The 15,369-nt window shown below is 41.8% G+C and overlaps 1 protein-coding gene and 1 long non-coding RNA gene across 4 annotated transcripts in view; one reads left to right on the top strand and one right to left on the bottom strand.

Moving 5' to 3' along the window:
- Window positions 1-6,969, bottom strand: part of CNTLN (centlein) — a 361,476-nt gene extending 354,507 nt beyond the window's left edge. For both annotated transcript variants that reach the window (XM_069576629.1, XM_069576630.1), the window contains exon 1: window positions 6,414-6,969. In XM_069576629.1, coding sequence (XP_069432730.1) covers window positions 6,414-6,773 — 360 coding nt within the window. In that variant the 5' untranslated portion in view covers window positions 6,774-6,969. The remainder of the gene's footprint in view (window positions 1-6,413) is intronic.
- On the top strand, window positions 6,114-11,756 carry LOC138433626 (uncharacterized). Of its 2 annotated transcripts, none has more exons than XR_011254384.1 (4): window positions 6,114-6,308; window positions 7,486-7,590; window positions 7,894-7,993; window positions 10,931-11,756. It is a non-coding gene; the product is annotated as an uncharacterized lncRNA (long non-coding RNA). The 2 variants fall into 2 exon arrangements; XR_011254385.1 differs by having other exon boundaries at window positions 6,244-6,607.
- Window positions 11,757-15,369: the final 3,613 nt, after the last annotated feature.

Raw genomic sequence — 15,369 nt, 5'->3', positions numbered from 1 at the left:
CACCTTTTCTCCTGAGAAATCTGTATGCAGATCAAGAAGCAAATTTTAAAACCAGACACGGAAAAACTGAGTGGTTCAAAATTGAGAAAGGAGTATGACAAGGCTGTATACTATCACCCTGTTTACTTAACTTCTATGCAGAGTACCTCATGTGAAATACCAGGCTAGATGAATCACAAGCTGGAATCAAGACTGCTGGCAGAAATATCAACAAACTCAGATATGCAAATGATACCCTAATGGAAAAAGGCAAAAACAAACTGAAAAGCCTCTTGATGAAGGTGAAAGAGAAAAGAGCTGGCTTAAAACTCAACATTCAAAAAACTAAGATCATGGCATTTGGTTCCATAATTTCATGGCAAATAGATGGGAATACAATGGAAACAATGACAGACTTTATTTTCTTGGGCTCCAAAATCACTGCTGATGGTGACTGTAGCCAAGAAGTTAAAAGACACTTGCCCCTTGGAAGAAACGCTATGACAAACCTATGATAAACAGCATATCCAAAAGCAGAGACATTTCTTTGCCGACAAACGTCCGTATAGTCAAAGCTGTGGTTTTTCCAGTAGTCATCTATGGATGTGAGAGTTGGACCATTAAGAAGTCTGAGTATCAAAGAACTGATGCTCTCAAATTGTGGTACCACAACTTTTCTTCCCACAATTAATCACTTTTTCTTCAGCTAAGTGTATGCATTGTGAAAGTGAAGTTGCTCAGCTGTGTCCGACTCTTTGCAACCCCATGGATTGTAGCCTACCAGGCTCCACCATCCATGAGATTTTCCAGGCAAGAGTACTGTAGTGGTTGCCATTTCCTTCTCCAGGGGACCTTCCCGCCCAGGGATCGAATCCTGGTCTCCTGCATTGTAGGCAGACGCTTTTACCATCTGAGCCACCAGGGAAGTGTATGTATGTTGCTTGCTAACCTGGGACCATGTGAAAAAAAGTTGAAATATCACAATTACATAGAGTAAGATGAGATATTCATATTAAGAGAAACACTTGGAACAGAGTTACATGCTTAATTCTGAATCATCCTGATAGACTGAAACAGTACATGGAATCCCTTTCTCTTTACCAAGTATATATAATTGAATTCCTTTAAGTTAAATTTTCAGACTTAAATTGAAGAAAGTGACGAAAACCACTAGACCATTCAGATATGACATAAATCAAATCCCTTATGAATATACAATGGAAGTAAGAAATAGATCTAAGGGACTAGATATGATAGACAGAGTGCCTGATGAACTATGGATGGAGGTTCGTGACGTTGTACAGGAGACAGGGATCAGGACCACCCCTAAGAAAAAGAAATGCAAAAAAGCAAAATGGCCGTCTGAGGAGGCCTTACAAATAGCTGTGAAAAGAAGAGAAGCAAAAAGCAAAGGAGAAAAGGAAAGATATACCCATTTGAATTCAGAGTTCCAAAGAACAGCAAGAAGAGATAAGAAAGCCTTCCTCGTGCAAAGAAATAGAGGAAAACAATAGAATGCGAAACACTAGAGATCTCTTCAAGAAAATTAGAGATACAAGGGAACATTTCATGCAAAGATGGGCACAATATAGGACAGAAATGGTAGGGAGCTAACAGAAGCAGATATTCAGAAGAGGTGCCAAGAATACACAGAAGAACTATACAAAAAAGATCTTCATGACCCAGACAATCATGATGGTGTGATCACTCACCTAGAGCCAGACATCCTGGAATGTGAAGTCAAGTGGGCCTTAGGAAGCATCACTATGAACAAAGCTAGTGGAGGTGATGGAATTCCAGTGGAGCTATTTCAAATCCTAAAAGTTGATGCTGTGAAAGTGCTGCACTCAATATGTCAGCAAATTTGGAAAACAACAGCAGCCACAGGACTGGAAAAGGTCAGTTTTCATTCCAATCCCAAAGAAAGGCAATGCCAAAGAATGGTCAAACTACTGCACAATTGCACTCATCTTACAAGCTAGTGAAGTAATGCTCAAAATTCTCCAAGCCAGGCTTCAGCAATACGTGAACCGTGAACTTCCTGATGTTCAAGCTGGATTTAGAAAAGGCAGAGGAACCAGAGATCAAATTGCCAACATCCCCTGGATCATCGAAAAAGCAAGAGAGTTCCAGAAAAACATCTATTTCTGCTTTATTGACTATGCCAAAGACTTTGACTATGTGGATCACAATAAACTGTGGAAAATTCTGAAAGAGATGGTCATATGAGACTACCTGACCTGCCTCTTGAGAAACCTGTATGCAGGTCAGGAAGCAACAGTTAGAACTGGACATGGAACAACAGACTGGTTCTAAATAGGAAAAGGAGTACATCAAGGCTGTATATTGTCAGCCTGCTTATTTAACTTATATGCAAAGTACATCATTAGAAACGCTGGGCTGGAAGAAGCACAAGCTGGAATCAAGGTTGCTGGGAGAAATATCAATAACCTCAGATATGTAGATGACACCACCCTTAGGGCAGAAAGTGAAAAAGAACTAAAGAGCCTCCAAAAAGTTGGCTTAAAGCTCAACATTCAGAAAACTAAGATCATGGCATCCAGTCCCATCACTTCATGGCAAATAGATGGGAAAACAGTGGAAACAGTAGCTGATTTTATTTTTCTGGGCTCCAGAATCACTGCAGATGGTGACAGCAACCATGAAATTAAAAGATGCTTACTCCTTGGAAGGAAAGTTATGACCAATCTAGACAGCATATGAAACAGCAGAGACATGACTTTGTCAACAAAGGTCCATTTAGTCAAGGCTATGGTTTTTCCAGTAGTCATGTATGGATGTGAGATTTGGACTATAAAGAAAGCTGAGTGCAAAAGAATTGATGCTTTTGAACTGTGGAGTTGGAGAAGACTCTTTTGAGAGTCCCTTGGACTGCAAGGAGATCCAACCAGTCCATCCTAAAGGAGATCAGTCCTGGATGTTCATTGGAAGGACTGATGTTGAAGCTGAAACTCCAATACTTTGGCCACCTGATGCAAAGAGCTGACTCATTTGAAAAGACCCTGATGTTGGGAAAGATTGAGGGCAGGAGGAGAAGGGGACAACAGACAATGAGATGGTTACATGGCATCACCGACTCAAAGGACATGAGTTTGGGTAAATTCCGGAAGTTGGTGATGGCCAGGGAGGCCTGGCATGCTCCGATTCATGGGGTCGCAAAGAGTCGGACACAACTGAGTGACTGAACTGAAGTTAAATGTGGGGGAAAAACAACTTAAAGGATGCTGCAACTTATGACCAGAGACTAATTAACAGAGTGCTTCTTCCCAAACTGCCTATTTGACTCATTACTTGGTCATTTCAAATGACCATTCATTTTGAAATGAATTTAATGTATTAATTTAGCAGCACTTTCTTAAATAAAAGACTTTAAAAGAAAATATCAGTGTTCGTGACACACAGGATAAAACGTTCTTTATGATAGTATGTGAATGTGTATATTCCTATTATGGTGACATAAAATGAATTTATTTTGGGTACAGTTGTTGATAGTTGTGGCAAACAAAGGGTTAATACTATGTATACTTGGATACTATGATTTCTAGTTGAATGAGTAAGTGGAAGAACTAATTTGAAAATTATGAAAATGAATCTTTAATTATTTAAATGCCTTTTATAAAACAATTCATTATTATGTCTTCCAAGTTTCCCAAAGAGCAGGAGTATGACTTAACTGAAACTTTATGGTATGGGATACTGCCAACCTTATCTCACATTACTGAAATGCCTATGATCATCTAAAAGTATCAATACTAATAATCTCAAGAACCATTGTTTTAGGCCAACTATGACCATCTCAATTCTTACATCTGCCTAGCCACATTTTTAAAGAATATAATAGTAAATGGATTGGGAGAGAGGGTCATTGGGCTATTTCCAACAGACTGATTTCTCAATCAAAGCAGTCACAAAAGTAAATATATTAGTTCCTTATCCAGCTAAGGACACAACTATGGAAAATATGGAGTAAGGGGTGGGGGTGAAAAGGTGTAGAAGATATAGGTAAAACTATCTCAAATTAAGGCTGGTCAAAATAACAGAGGCCTTCATCATGGATTCACATCTTTACCCTAAGGAAAGAGCTTCTTGATGAAGGTGAAAGAGGAGATGAAAAAGCTGGCTTAAAACTCAACATTCAAAAAACTAAGATCATGGCATCTGGTTCCATCACTTTATGGCAAATAGAGATGGGGGGAACTGGAAGCATTGACAGATTTTCTTTCCTTGGGCTACAAAATCGCTGCAGACAGTGACTACAACCATAAAATTAAAAGATGTTTGCTCCTTAGAAGGAACGCCATGACAAACCTAGGCAGCATATTAAAAAGCAGAGACATTACTTTGCTTTGCAAAGACATTACATTACTTTGCATTACTTTGTACATACAGTCAACACTATGATTTTTCCAGTCATCATGTACAGATGTGAGAGTTGAACCATAAAGAAGACTGAGGACCGAAGAATTGATGCTTTCAAAACTGTGATGCTGGAGAAGACTCCTGAAAGTTCCTTGGACTACAAGGAGATCAAATCTATCAATCCTAAAGGAAATCAACTCTGAATATTCACTGGAAGGACTGATGCTGCAGCTGAAGCTCCAATACTTTGGCCACCTGATGCGAAGAGCTAATTCACTGGAAAAGACCCTGATGCTGGGAAAGACGCAAAGCAAAATAGAAGGGGGTCGGCAGAGGATGAGGTAGTTAGATAGCATCGTTGATTCAATGGCCATGAACCTGAGCAAAACCCAGGAGATAATAAAGGACATGGGAGCCTGGCCTGCTGTAGTCCACAGGGTTGTAAAGAGTCAGACACAATTTAGTCACTGAACAATAAGATGAAGGGTGGGTTTCCCTGGTGGCTCAGTGGTAAAGAATTTGCCTGCCAAACAAGAGAGATGGGTTCGAACCCTGGGTCAGGAAGATCCCTTGAAGAAGGAAATGGCAATTCATTCCAGTATTCTTGCCTGGTAAAACACATGGACAGAGGAGCCTGGTGAGGTACAGTCCATGAAGTCGCAAAAACGTTAGATGTGATTTAGCAACTAAACAAGTCTTTTGTTTATCCCTATGCTCGTTAACCACTAAAGACTAGAAACAGAACATTGAAAATAAGACATTGAAAAGGAAGAAGTCACATAATAACTCCCCTATTTGTTTAAACAAAGACATAATCAACTTTAGCGCTTCCCAGGCGGCTCAGTGGTAAAGAATCTGTCTGCAATCCAGGAGATACAAGAGACATGGGTTCGATCCCTGGGTTGGGAAGATCCCCTGGAGAAGGAAATGGCAACCCACTCTAGTATTTTTGCCTGGAGAATTCCATGGACAGAGGAGCCCGTGGGCTACAGTCCAAGAGGTCACAAAAGAGGTGGATACAACTTAGTGATTAAACATTTCAGATTGAACAAGACTTCTGGTTTTACATTCTTGACCCAGTCAGGAAAATCCTACAAAAGGGACAACAGAATCAAATAGAACAAACCATGAGAATGAAATTTATGAATTTTTATTAATCTAAACTTATGATATTTTATAGTTAACTTGCTGTTCAGCACGTCTTAATGGGTTCTATCTTGAGACAGAGTGACTCAAAGATCTACTGTTGAGTAAATTCCCAACATTTAGTCACCCAATCCTGTCAAAGGTTCTGGTAAAATCATAAAAGAGATGGTGGTAAGGATACAAAACTTCCTGAAGGTGAGTACTCAAGCCACCTTTGGTACTCACAAACTATACAAATAACCGGAAAGTAATGTTAAGGTAATTGATTTAGTAAATGCTTTTCACAGGCAACATGACATGAAAGTAACATTTCTCACTAGTTAACATAGTTGGTTAATAAATATCTAGCATCCTCTACCATGTGTGAAAATTCCCAGCCTGAGACTCCCTAAAAATTATTGATGTTTTTAAAACTTCAGTTTTACATAGGAACAAGGGCAAGCGTGGATCTGATGATGAAAAACAGGCTCCTTCATCGATGGGTTTTATTTCAAAAAAGTGCTTCCACTTTCCTGTTCCACATTTCAGCTCTGAGACTGCACTCCTACTGCACCAAGTACCACTACAGTCAACAGAGAACTCGAACTTAGGGACGGTGGGGTGCGTCCGCCCGTTTCGGTGGGATCCAAGTGAAGGCAACCAAACCACCCAAACCAGGGACAGCCGAGGCTGTCCCCGCCCGGCCAAGGTCCAGAGAAGGGCAGGAGCCAGAGGTCGCCTAGCTGGGCGCAGCCGCCTCCCTCAGCAGCGAGCAGCGGGCCCGGCGGGGCGTGGGAGCCGGGACGCAGCGCCGCCGGGCAGAGGTGGGTGGGTCCTAAACCCGCGCAGCGACACAGACGCAGGCAGAGGGAGAGGGACGCGGCCCCAGCCCCGCTGCGGAGGGGAAAGGCCGGCGGCCACTTCGATACCTGACACAGGGCCAGCTCCTCCTTTACGCTGCTCAGCTCTTCCTCCAGCAGCTGCGTCCGGGTCACCATCGCCTCCTCTACCGAGATGCCCTCTAGCCGCATGGACCCCATGGGCGCGCTGAGGAGGGGAGCCTGAGCCGGAGCTGTCCCCGCTGGCCCTCGCTGGCCCTCTGACCCTTCTTCGCCCCGCCAGGGTAAATCGCTTTTGTCCACGACGCGCTCCCGCGCTGCGCCCTCAAGACCCGAGGTCTCGCTGCGCACTGCGTGTGCCACAGCTCCCCGCCCAACACGTGGGGACCAGGGCCCCAAGTGTCGCGCCGGGGGCGGAGGGAGCTGTGAGGGCGGCGACCGCGCCGCCATTGCCGCGGCTGCTAACGGGTCAAGTTCCCTCTAGGAAACTCCACCTCCTCTTCCCCATCCTGGCGAGCCCGAAGCCCCGAGCCGCGCATGCGCCAGCTTTTTCCCGCCTTGGCGCGCGGGGTCTCGCGCTCGCGGGTCCTGGCTGGCTTCCCACGGGCCGCGCGCCCGGCGCGAGCGTTGGTGGCGCACGCGTCCTGGGCCGCAGGAGTTAGTCCCGTCCGCCCTGCACCGCACCCTTGAGTGCCCTGGTCAGTATTCAACCCACCACCCCACGACTTCCCATCAATCTAAAACACTACCAGCCGCTACTTGGCGCCTAGCTTACACCCCACTTCTTAAAGCCTTTCTTGACAAGCTCCTAGCCCCAAATGATCCCTAACTGTGAATTCCTCCGCCTTCAAGACCCTTGCCAACTCGTTTGTCACGTTTCATTGACCGCCCTGGAGTGTTAGTTACAGGGCTAATCCCTCCAGCGCTCCTTGAGGATCAGGAATAAGTTTTACACTTAAATTTTTTCTTCACACCCTTTAGCAAAACTGCTTTACGTACAGCTGACAACCAGCTGACTGATGTCTAGGAGATGTGGAAAGCCTTGTGCTGAGCTGGGACTATCGAGCAGGTTTCCCATTGGAATTATGATCCCTTGTGCGCCTTTGTCTTCTGTTTTGCAAGAGTCATGATTTCCTTTTTTTATGTCAACTTCTTTATGCAGTTGGCTGCGTATCAGAGGGAGTGTGACCCGCATTCTCCGGAGTTTGAATCCTCGGACCGGTTTGAAATTAGTAATTTGGAGCGTGGTTAAAGAAAAAACGGCCAGGTTTCTTTATTGTTCATTCTCTTTTCTTCTTCCTTTTTTTCCCTTTCCTTTCTTCCTGCTTTCTTTCTTTATCAATTTTGAATAAGAAATAACCTCCTCTTTTTCTGTCATTGAAACATGTCCTACTTGTAATGAGTTTCATAAGGAGATGCGCGTTGTGCTAGCAATCGGGTTCTACCACAGGCTAGATCGCTGTCCTCTGCTGTAAAGATTGCAGAGCACGTGGAGAGCTGCGGTGGGGTGGGGAGAACTGTGGAAATAGGGAGGTGACTGCTTTAACTGATGACTTCTTCGTTTAATCAGAATTACCACTCCGTGCCAGAATCTAGTCAGCACCTCAAAAGACACCCTCCCAATCAGAATTCTGCTGAGGCAGGATGATTGGACTTCCTTCCCACTGAAGGTGAGTACTTAAAATTTATAAAAGGATTGCATTAGAAAAAGTATATATAATCCTGTCTTAAAACCAGTTACTGGGACTTCCCTGATGGTCTAGTGATTTTAAATCTGCCTACCAATGCAGAGGACAGGTTGGATCCCCGGTCCAATAAGATCCCTCCTGCTCTGGGGCAAGTAAGCCTGGGAGCCACAGCTACTGAAGCCAGGGTGCATATAGCCTGATCTTTGCAACAAGAGAAGCCACTGCAATGAGAAGCCGGAGCACGGCAACTAGAGAGTAGCCCCTGCTTGCAACAACTAGAGAAAAGCGTTTGTAGCAGTGAAGACCCAGCACAGCCAAAAATAAATAAATGAATCTTCCTTTTAAAAGAGGGGAATACAAAAGTTCTTTTTAAAATAGTAGTTACCATACTGAACATTTACTATATGCTGAGTCCAGTGATAACTACTTTTCATATATATATACTCATTTAATTCTTACAACATGAGAGTAAAATAGGTATTATCCTCATTTTACTAGTAAGGAAATTGAAATTTGGGGAATTACGCTACCTTGCCTGAAGTCCCACATTTGGTATTAGAAAAGATAGAATATGGTTCCACTTAACTCTAAAACCTGTCCCTTGGATCCCTACCTTCACTCCATACCTGTCACTTGAGATACAGCATTAGTATGATAACACGAGACTTCACTGAGTTCAAGTCTATAGGAATCCCAATCACATGATTCACATGTTTGGCATGAAATCAATGTCAATGCACATTTTCATGTCTATTTGGTACTCAGAAGGGCATTCCAGAGAAGGCAGTGGCACCCCACTCAAGTCCTCTTGCCTGGAAAATCCCATGGATGGAGGAGTCTGGTAGGCTGTAGTCCATGGGGTCACTAAGAATCCGACACGACTGAACGACCTCCCTTTCACTTTTCACTTTCATGCATTGGAGAAGGAAATGGCAACCCACTCCAGTGTTCTTGCCTGGAAAATCCCAGGGATGGGGGAGCCTGGTGGGCTTCTGTCTATGGGGTCTCACAGAGTCGGACACGACTGAAGCGACTTAGCAGCAGCAGCAGCAGAAGGGCATTTGGAGAAGGCAATGGCAACCCACTCCAGTACTCTTGCCTGGAAACTCCCAGGGACAGAGGAGCCTGGTAGGCTGTCATCTTGGGGGGTGGGGGGGTCTCACAGAGTCAGACATGACTAAAGCGACTTAGCAGCAGCAGAAGGGCATTATTTCATCTGAATACAGAAAAATGATTTCGAAAAGCAGTGAAGTCTCTTCCATTATATACAATGGGTAAGTATACATGGTCGACTCAAAAGAAGGATATTTGAATCAATGACTAGACAATTTTTAAATTTTCTACTATAGTATAGTTGATTTACAATGTTGTGTTAGTTTCAGGTGTACAGCAAAGTGAATCACTTGTGTGTGTCTGTGCTCAGATATTCAGTCATATCCGACTCCTTGGGAGTCTATGGACTAGCCAACCAGGCTCCTCTGTGAAGAGCTACTATGAAAATTCATATACAGGTTATTATTTGAATACCTATTTTCAGTTTCTTTGTGTCTATAACTAAGAGTGAAATTGTTGAGCCATTTGGTAATTCTATATTTAAGTTACTGAGGAACAATCTGTTTGCCACAGTGGCTATAGCATTTACAATCCCACCAACAACGTATGAGAATTTGAAATTCTCTGTATCTTCAAAACCATTTTTCTTTTTTTTTAATGATTATACTGATTATAATGATTTGCATTTCCCTAATGACTAATGACATTGATCATGTTTTCCTGTGTTTGTTAGACATTTATCTTCTTTGGAGAAAGGTCAATTCAAACCTTTTGTCCATTTATTAATTAGGTTGTCTTTTTGTTATTGAGTTGTTAATAGTACTTTGAAGTGAAGTAGCTCGGTCGTGTCCGACTCTTTGCAACCCAGTGGATTGTAGCCTACCAGGCAAGAATACTGGAGTGGGTTGCCACTTCCTTCTCCAGGGGATCTTCCCGATCCACGGATCGAACCCTGGTCTCCCGCATTGCAGGCAGACACTTTAACCTCTGAGCCACCATCAGCAGACAATTTTCAAGAATTGAAACTTGCACATTTTCAGAGCATACATAGGAAGTTCTTTCTTCTATTAGTTATTTGCTAAAATGACAGAAACTTGTGAAACACTGAGTATTAACACTTCTAATTCAGAAAGATAAGTTAAAGATCTGCAGTAATACATGAATAAAAATGTCCAAGACAATCAAGTGTTTCTCCTATGCAATTTTCTGTTCAAATATTTAAAAGTGATGACGTCTGTTCTGTAGAAATACATATTAAAATCTGCTGAGGATAAAGGATGTTAAACTATAGAAACACATAATTCTCACTATATCACCGCTGTATGTGTGAAATATTGGGGAAGCGAGGAAAACGTGCAAATTAATGTGGTATTTGAATTGCACTTCTCACTTTAATTTTAAAAATTATATCTAATGTCTATTTAAAAAGAGAAAATGTATTAGCAATTTCTCAGCCTTTACAATTCTTGTTTTTCAGAAAGAATGCCAAATTTTAAGACATGTTCATTTCTTCTTTACCAATTTGATATACTCTTTATTTAGTCAACAAATTTAAATTTAAAGCCACAATTAGGTATTGGTAATACATTAACTATCATAGATTTCTTTCATATCATTTTGAAATTTATCACAGTTTTTAGGGTCTTGTCATATCCTAGGGATCTAAATCAAAAATAGCCTGCTATCACCCCTTCAGCATTAAAAGAGAATCCCACAAGCTAGGATGTGCCAATGTGACATTTGAATCAATAGCAGGCATATCATGTCAGGACCATGACATGATAAGACCAATTCCAATCCAGGAGTTAGAGTAAACCAAGACAATTGTATTGTTCTTATAATTAATGCTGGCCCTTGTACCCACAGGTTCCACTGAAGATTCAACCAACATCGGATCAAAAATGTTCAGAAAAAAAAGAAATTCAAGTACTTCCCTGGTGGTCCAGTGGCTAAGAATCCACCTTGCAATGCACAGGACACTGGTTCAATCCCTGGTCCAGGAAGATTCCACAGCAACTAAGCCTGCACGCCGCAACTACTGAGCCCACACTCTAGAGCCTGTGAAGCAACTACTTCTGAGCCCTCGAGCAGCAGTTACTGAGGCCTGCGCGGCTAGAGCCTGCGCACTGCAACCAAAGACGCCCCCACAGTGAGAAGCCCCTGCTCTCTCAACTAGAGGCAGCCCAAGTGCACCATCAGAGACCAAGCGCGGCCCAAAATAAGTTTTTTGAATTTTTAAAAAATTCAAGAAAGTTCCAAAGATCAAAACTTGAATTTTCCACACACCAGCAACTATTTATACAGCATCTACATTGTATTGGGCATTACAAGTATTCTAGAGATGATTAAAAGTATATAGGAGTATGTATATAGGTTACATGCAAGTACAACTTCATAGAATACAAGAGACTTGAGTATCAGCGGATTTTGGTATCAAGGGGGATCCTAGAACCAATACCCCTAGGATACTGAGGGAAGACTATACTACAGTTTTATCTGAGTGATACCTGGCACCTATTGATCAGTCCTGAGACTGTTCTAAGTCAAGATCATAGGTATCCAAGGATGGCATCATCAGTTCCAGTTGTCCCATTTAATTTTCACACAATTCCAAAAGAATGAGCTAGCAATATTAGAAAAACAGAATTTAATTTTCCATTTTCATCTTAAATGATGATACAACAGTCCAAAACTGTTTAAATAACTGTCTTTTTTTCCCTAATAATGGGCTTTTCTAAAACTATTTTCATTAAGTCCTAACTCTCAGTGTGGGTGTTGTCCTAAAAAAGAAAAAAAAAAAAGCCATGTCCTATTGTTTTGAGTAACTTTTATCAGCTTACTTACCTCACTAAGTTTAGAATACAACCCCAAATTCCCTGAGAATCTCAGCCAATTTGATACACAAGGTTGCATAGTTTAGGATCTTTAACATGACTGGAATGAGACAACACTGGGTTTTTTTTGAGCTTTCTCACCTATATTTCAGTTCTCCTCCCTAACACACAGCATGGTAGATCCATGATCCTTAGTATTTTCTGTATATTTTCTTTACTCTCAAGACAATATTGCAAAAGTACTCCAACTCTCCCACCTATTTTGTTTCTCTGGCTTCACCTCAAACATGAAGGTCTTCTTCTTCCATTGCCAGTGATCTGGTTTAATATCTCTGTTTTGATGATGCTTATCTATTGCCTATAACGGTGTTCATGCATTATCATAGCATATAGCCATACATGCACACCTTCACACACATAGAGTGGCATTTTGCCTTTTGCAATACTGTGATTTATGATAAGAAATACTTATTTGGTCTTTGTCCCCATCCCCATTTCTGGCACCAAGCACCTAAAACCCTTGCAGTTTCTTCAATGAGAGCTTAAAGGTGTCTTTTTAGGTTAAGGAATTGACTTTTGGAAAGCACCTAAGGATGGGGCCTGACTGCTGTGGGGAGCCAACCAATCCTGTGATTAGAGGGTTGGAATTTCCAGGTTCTGATTCCCTTTCTGCTTGGCAAGGGGATCAGAGTCCCAGTAGGAAGGTGATGGAAACTCACATAAAGTACTTTGGGAACAGTTAAAACACAAACTGATTACAAATGTAACTGGAGGATCCAGAGAAAGCACAAAGGATAGTGCAGTGCTTCAAGGCTTATTAAAGGGTGGGAGATGTTATCACCCTAAACTCGAAAGAGTGAGGGGAATGAGCAGCCCTTGGTACGAGGAGACAAAAGGGCTGTGTCCAGAGAGCTGGCTGGTGAAAAGACTCACCAAAAAATTGGAAGCCAGGGGAACAAATACTCAAACCTCACTCTCTTCCCTCAGGCCCATCTCCTCCCATGCTCTCCACTGGCTGAATCCAACCAGTTCTTATAGGGCAACCCACCAGGATATGGAACACAGTGGAAATATATATATATATATATATATATATATATATATATATATCAAGAGACAATCTGGAAGTATCCAGCTCAAGAAGCCAATGTAGTTTAAGAAGTAACAACTGGGTCACAGTATAAATAGCATCCTGTTACTAGCAAATAAAAGTAACAACTTTTACATGGTTCACATGGCAGCTGCTTGGACTTTAACCTACAAGTCCATAGGAGAAAAAGGGAAGTCACATGTTATAAAGAAGAGGGAACGGAATCTAAAAACGGGTTAGATAAAGAATATAGAGCTTGTGAACAGAAAAGCACCAAAGGGAATGCATCTATTTTCTTTATTGTGTTCACATTCTGCATTAAAACTTGGTTTCCAGGGCTTCCCCTAGTGATCCAGTGCTTAAGAATCTGCTTGCCGACAGAGGACACGGATTTAATCCCTGGTCAGGGAAGAAGAGACAGGAGGAGCAACTAAGCCCGTGTGCCACATCTCCTGAGCCTGTGCTCCAGAGCCTGAGGGCCACAGCTACTGAGCCCATTTGCTGCAACTACTGAAGCCCCCACACCCTAGAGCCCGTGCTCCACGACAGCATAAGCCGCTGCAGTGAGAAGCCCACACGTGACAACAAAGAGTAGCCCCCACTTGCTGCAACCGGAGGGAGCCCTTACATAGCAACAAAGACCCAACACAGCTAAAATAAATAAGTAAACAGCTTAAAAAAAAAAAAACTCAGTTTCCAGAAGTTCTAGGCCACTTTATCTAATTTGAGATGTGTGTGTGTGTTTATGTGTGTGTATACACATGTATACACAGAGAGAAAGAATCTCCCAAGGTAATATTATTCAATTTTCATTCTGCATCTATTTTATATTTTGTATCATAATTTTATTATTCTCACATTTAATACTCTTGGTTTATAACTGTAAACAGATTGTAAGGTCCTAGCAGGCAGAAAACCCTCTTATTTTGTACCTCTCATGAAGCCTATTACAATGACCTTACAAAAGAAGCTCTCAAGGAATGTCTCTCAACTAGCTCCCTATAGGCCAAAGAAAAGTCTTGCCTGCAGCAATTACCAGACACTCCTGATGGTTGTTAATTACATCTCACATTAGTGGGACATTGCTTTGAACAGGAAATATTTTTACAGATGCATGTGTGCTCAGTTGTTCAGTCGTGTCCAACTCTTTGCAATCCCTTGGACTGCAGCCCCCCAGGCTCCTCTGTCCATGGGATTTCCCAGGCAAGAATATTGGAGTGGGTTTCATTTCCTCCTCCAGGGGAACTTCCGGACCCAGGGATCGAACCACATCTTATTGCAGATGGATTCTTTACCACTGAAACACTTGGGGAAGCCCGATTTTTATGGGTAACTTTTATCAAAGTTAAAATCTAATATATCGCATGTATGCTAACTACTACTTGGGAAAAAAATGAAACTGTTAAATTAATGAAAATAGTTCCTTTTGCCAGTAACATTTTTTTTCCTATATGATGCTTTTTGATATAGCAAAATTCTATGGGATAATAGGAAGAAAGAAAGAAAATGAAATCAATTTGCGAACCCCTTGCCAGACACTGTTCATTTATCCCTTAATTGTTTTTCAACAAATACTGAACACTGCTCGGGATATAGCAGTGAACAGTCACAATCCTGGCTTTTACGGAGCTTATGTTCTAGTAGGGGAAAACACATCATAAACAAGGAAATATACTTGTTAATTAGTGCAGTTATATAGATAGTATATATAATATATATATAGTTATATAAAGCGAAGGAAAGAGTGAGTGAAGGCAGTGGTTAAGCCCTGTTTTAGGCAGTGTGATCAGGGATAGTATATCCAAGAGGAACGTTTAAATAACTGATAGTTACTTCAACAAGTGGGAAGCATACCATGCACATATTTGGGAGGCTATCAGACAACAGGGGAAATCAAAGTATGAATAAAAAGCAAAAGCTTATAAGCGAAATCTAAATACTGCAGTGTTTCATAGGTTGATACATCCACATAAACTATTTCCCAGGAAATGTCTGTTTTCATGGAGCCCCAAAGGAGCCCATTCCAAGTGGATAAAAGTATCCACATGACTAGAGATCAAGCTTTGTGATCCACAAGCAAACTCCAGTTTGAAGTGGGTTGGTAAGAGCCACAAGAATTTTCTATCTCTGGTTTCCCAGAAACATTTCTTACAGAAATCATTTGGAAAGGAATCACACTAAAGGATGTTAATGGATTAACAAAGGAGCTGAGAAGGAGTTTAAAGAAAAGGGAATGATAGTTACTCTGTGTTTTTCCCATGCTGGCTGTAGATCAGAATCAAAGGATCTCTTCAAATAACACCTGGGTCTCATCTCCAGAGATTCTGATTTAACAGGTGTGGTGTGGGACTGAGGTGTTGTTAATTTTTTTTTCAAGTTCC

This window comes from Ovis canadensis, chromosome 2 (genome assembly GCF_042477335.2).
Source record: "Ovis canadensis isolate MfBH-ARS-UI-01 breed Bighorn chromosome 2, ARS-UI_OviCan_v2, whole genome shotgun sequence".
Lineage (NCBI taxonomy): Eukaryota > Metazoa > Chordata > Mammalia > Artiodactyla > Bovidae > Ovis > Ovis canadensis.
Note: the sequence above shows the minus strand (reverse complement) of the source record. Positions and strands in the feature narration are given on the sequence as shown.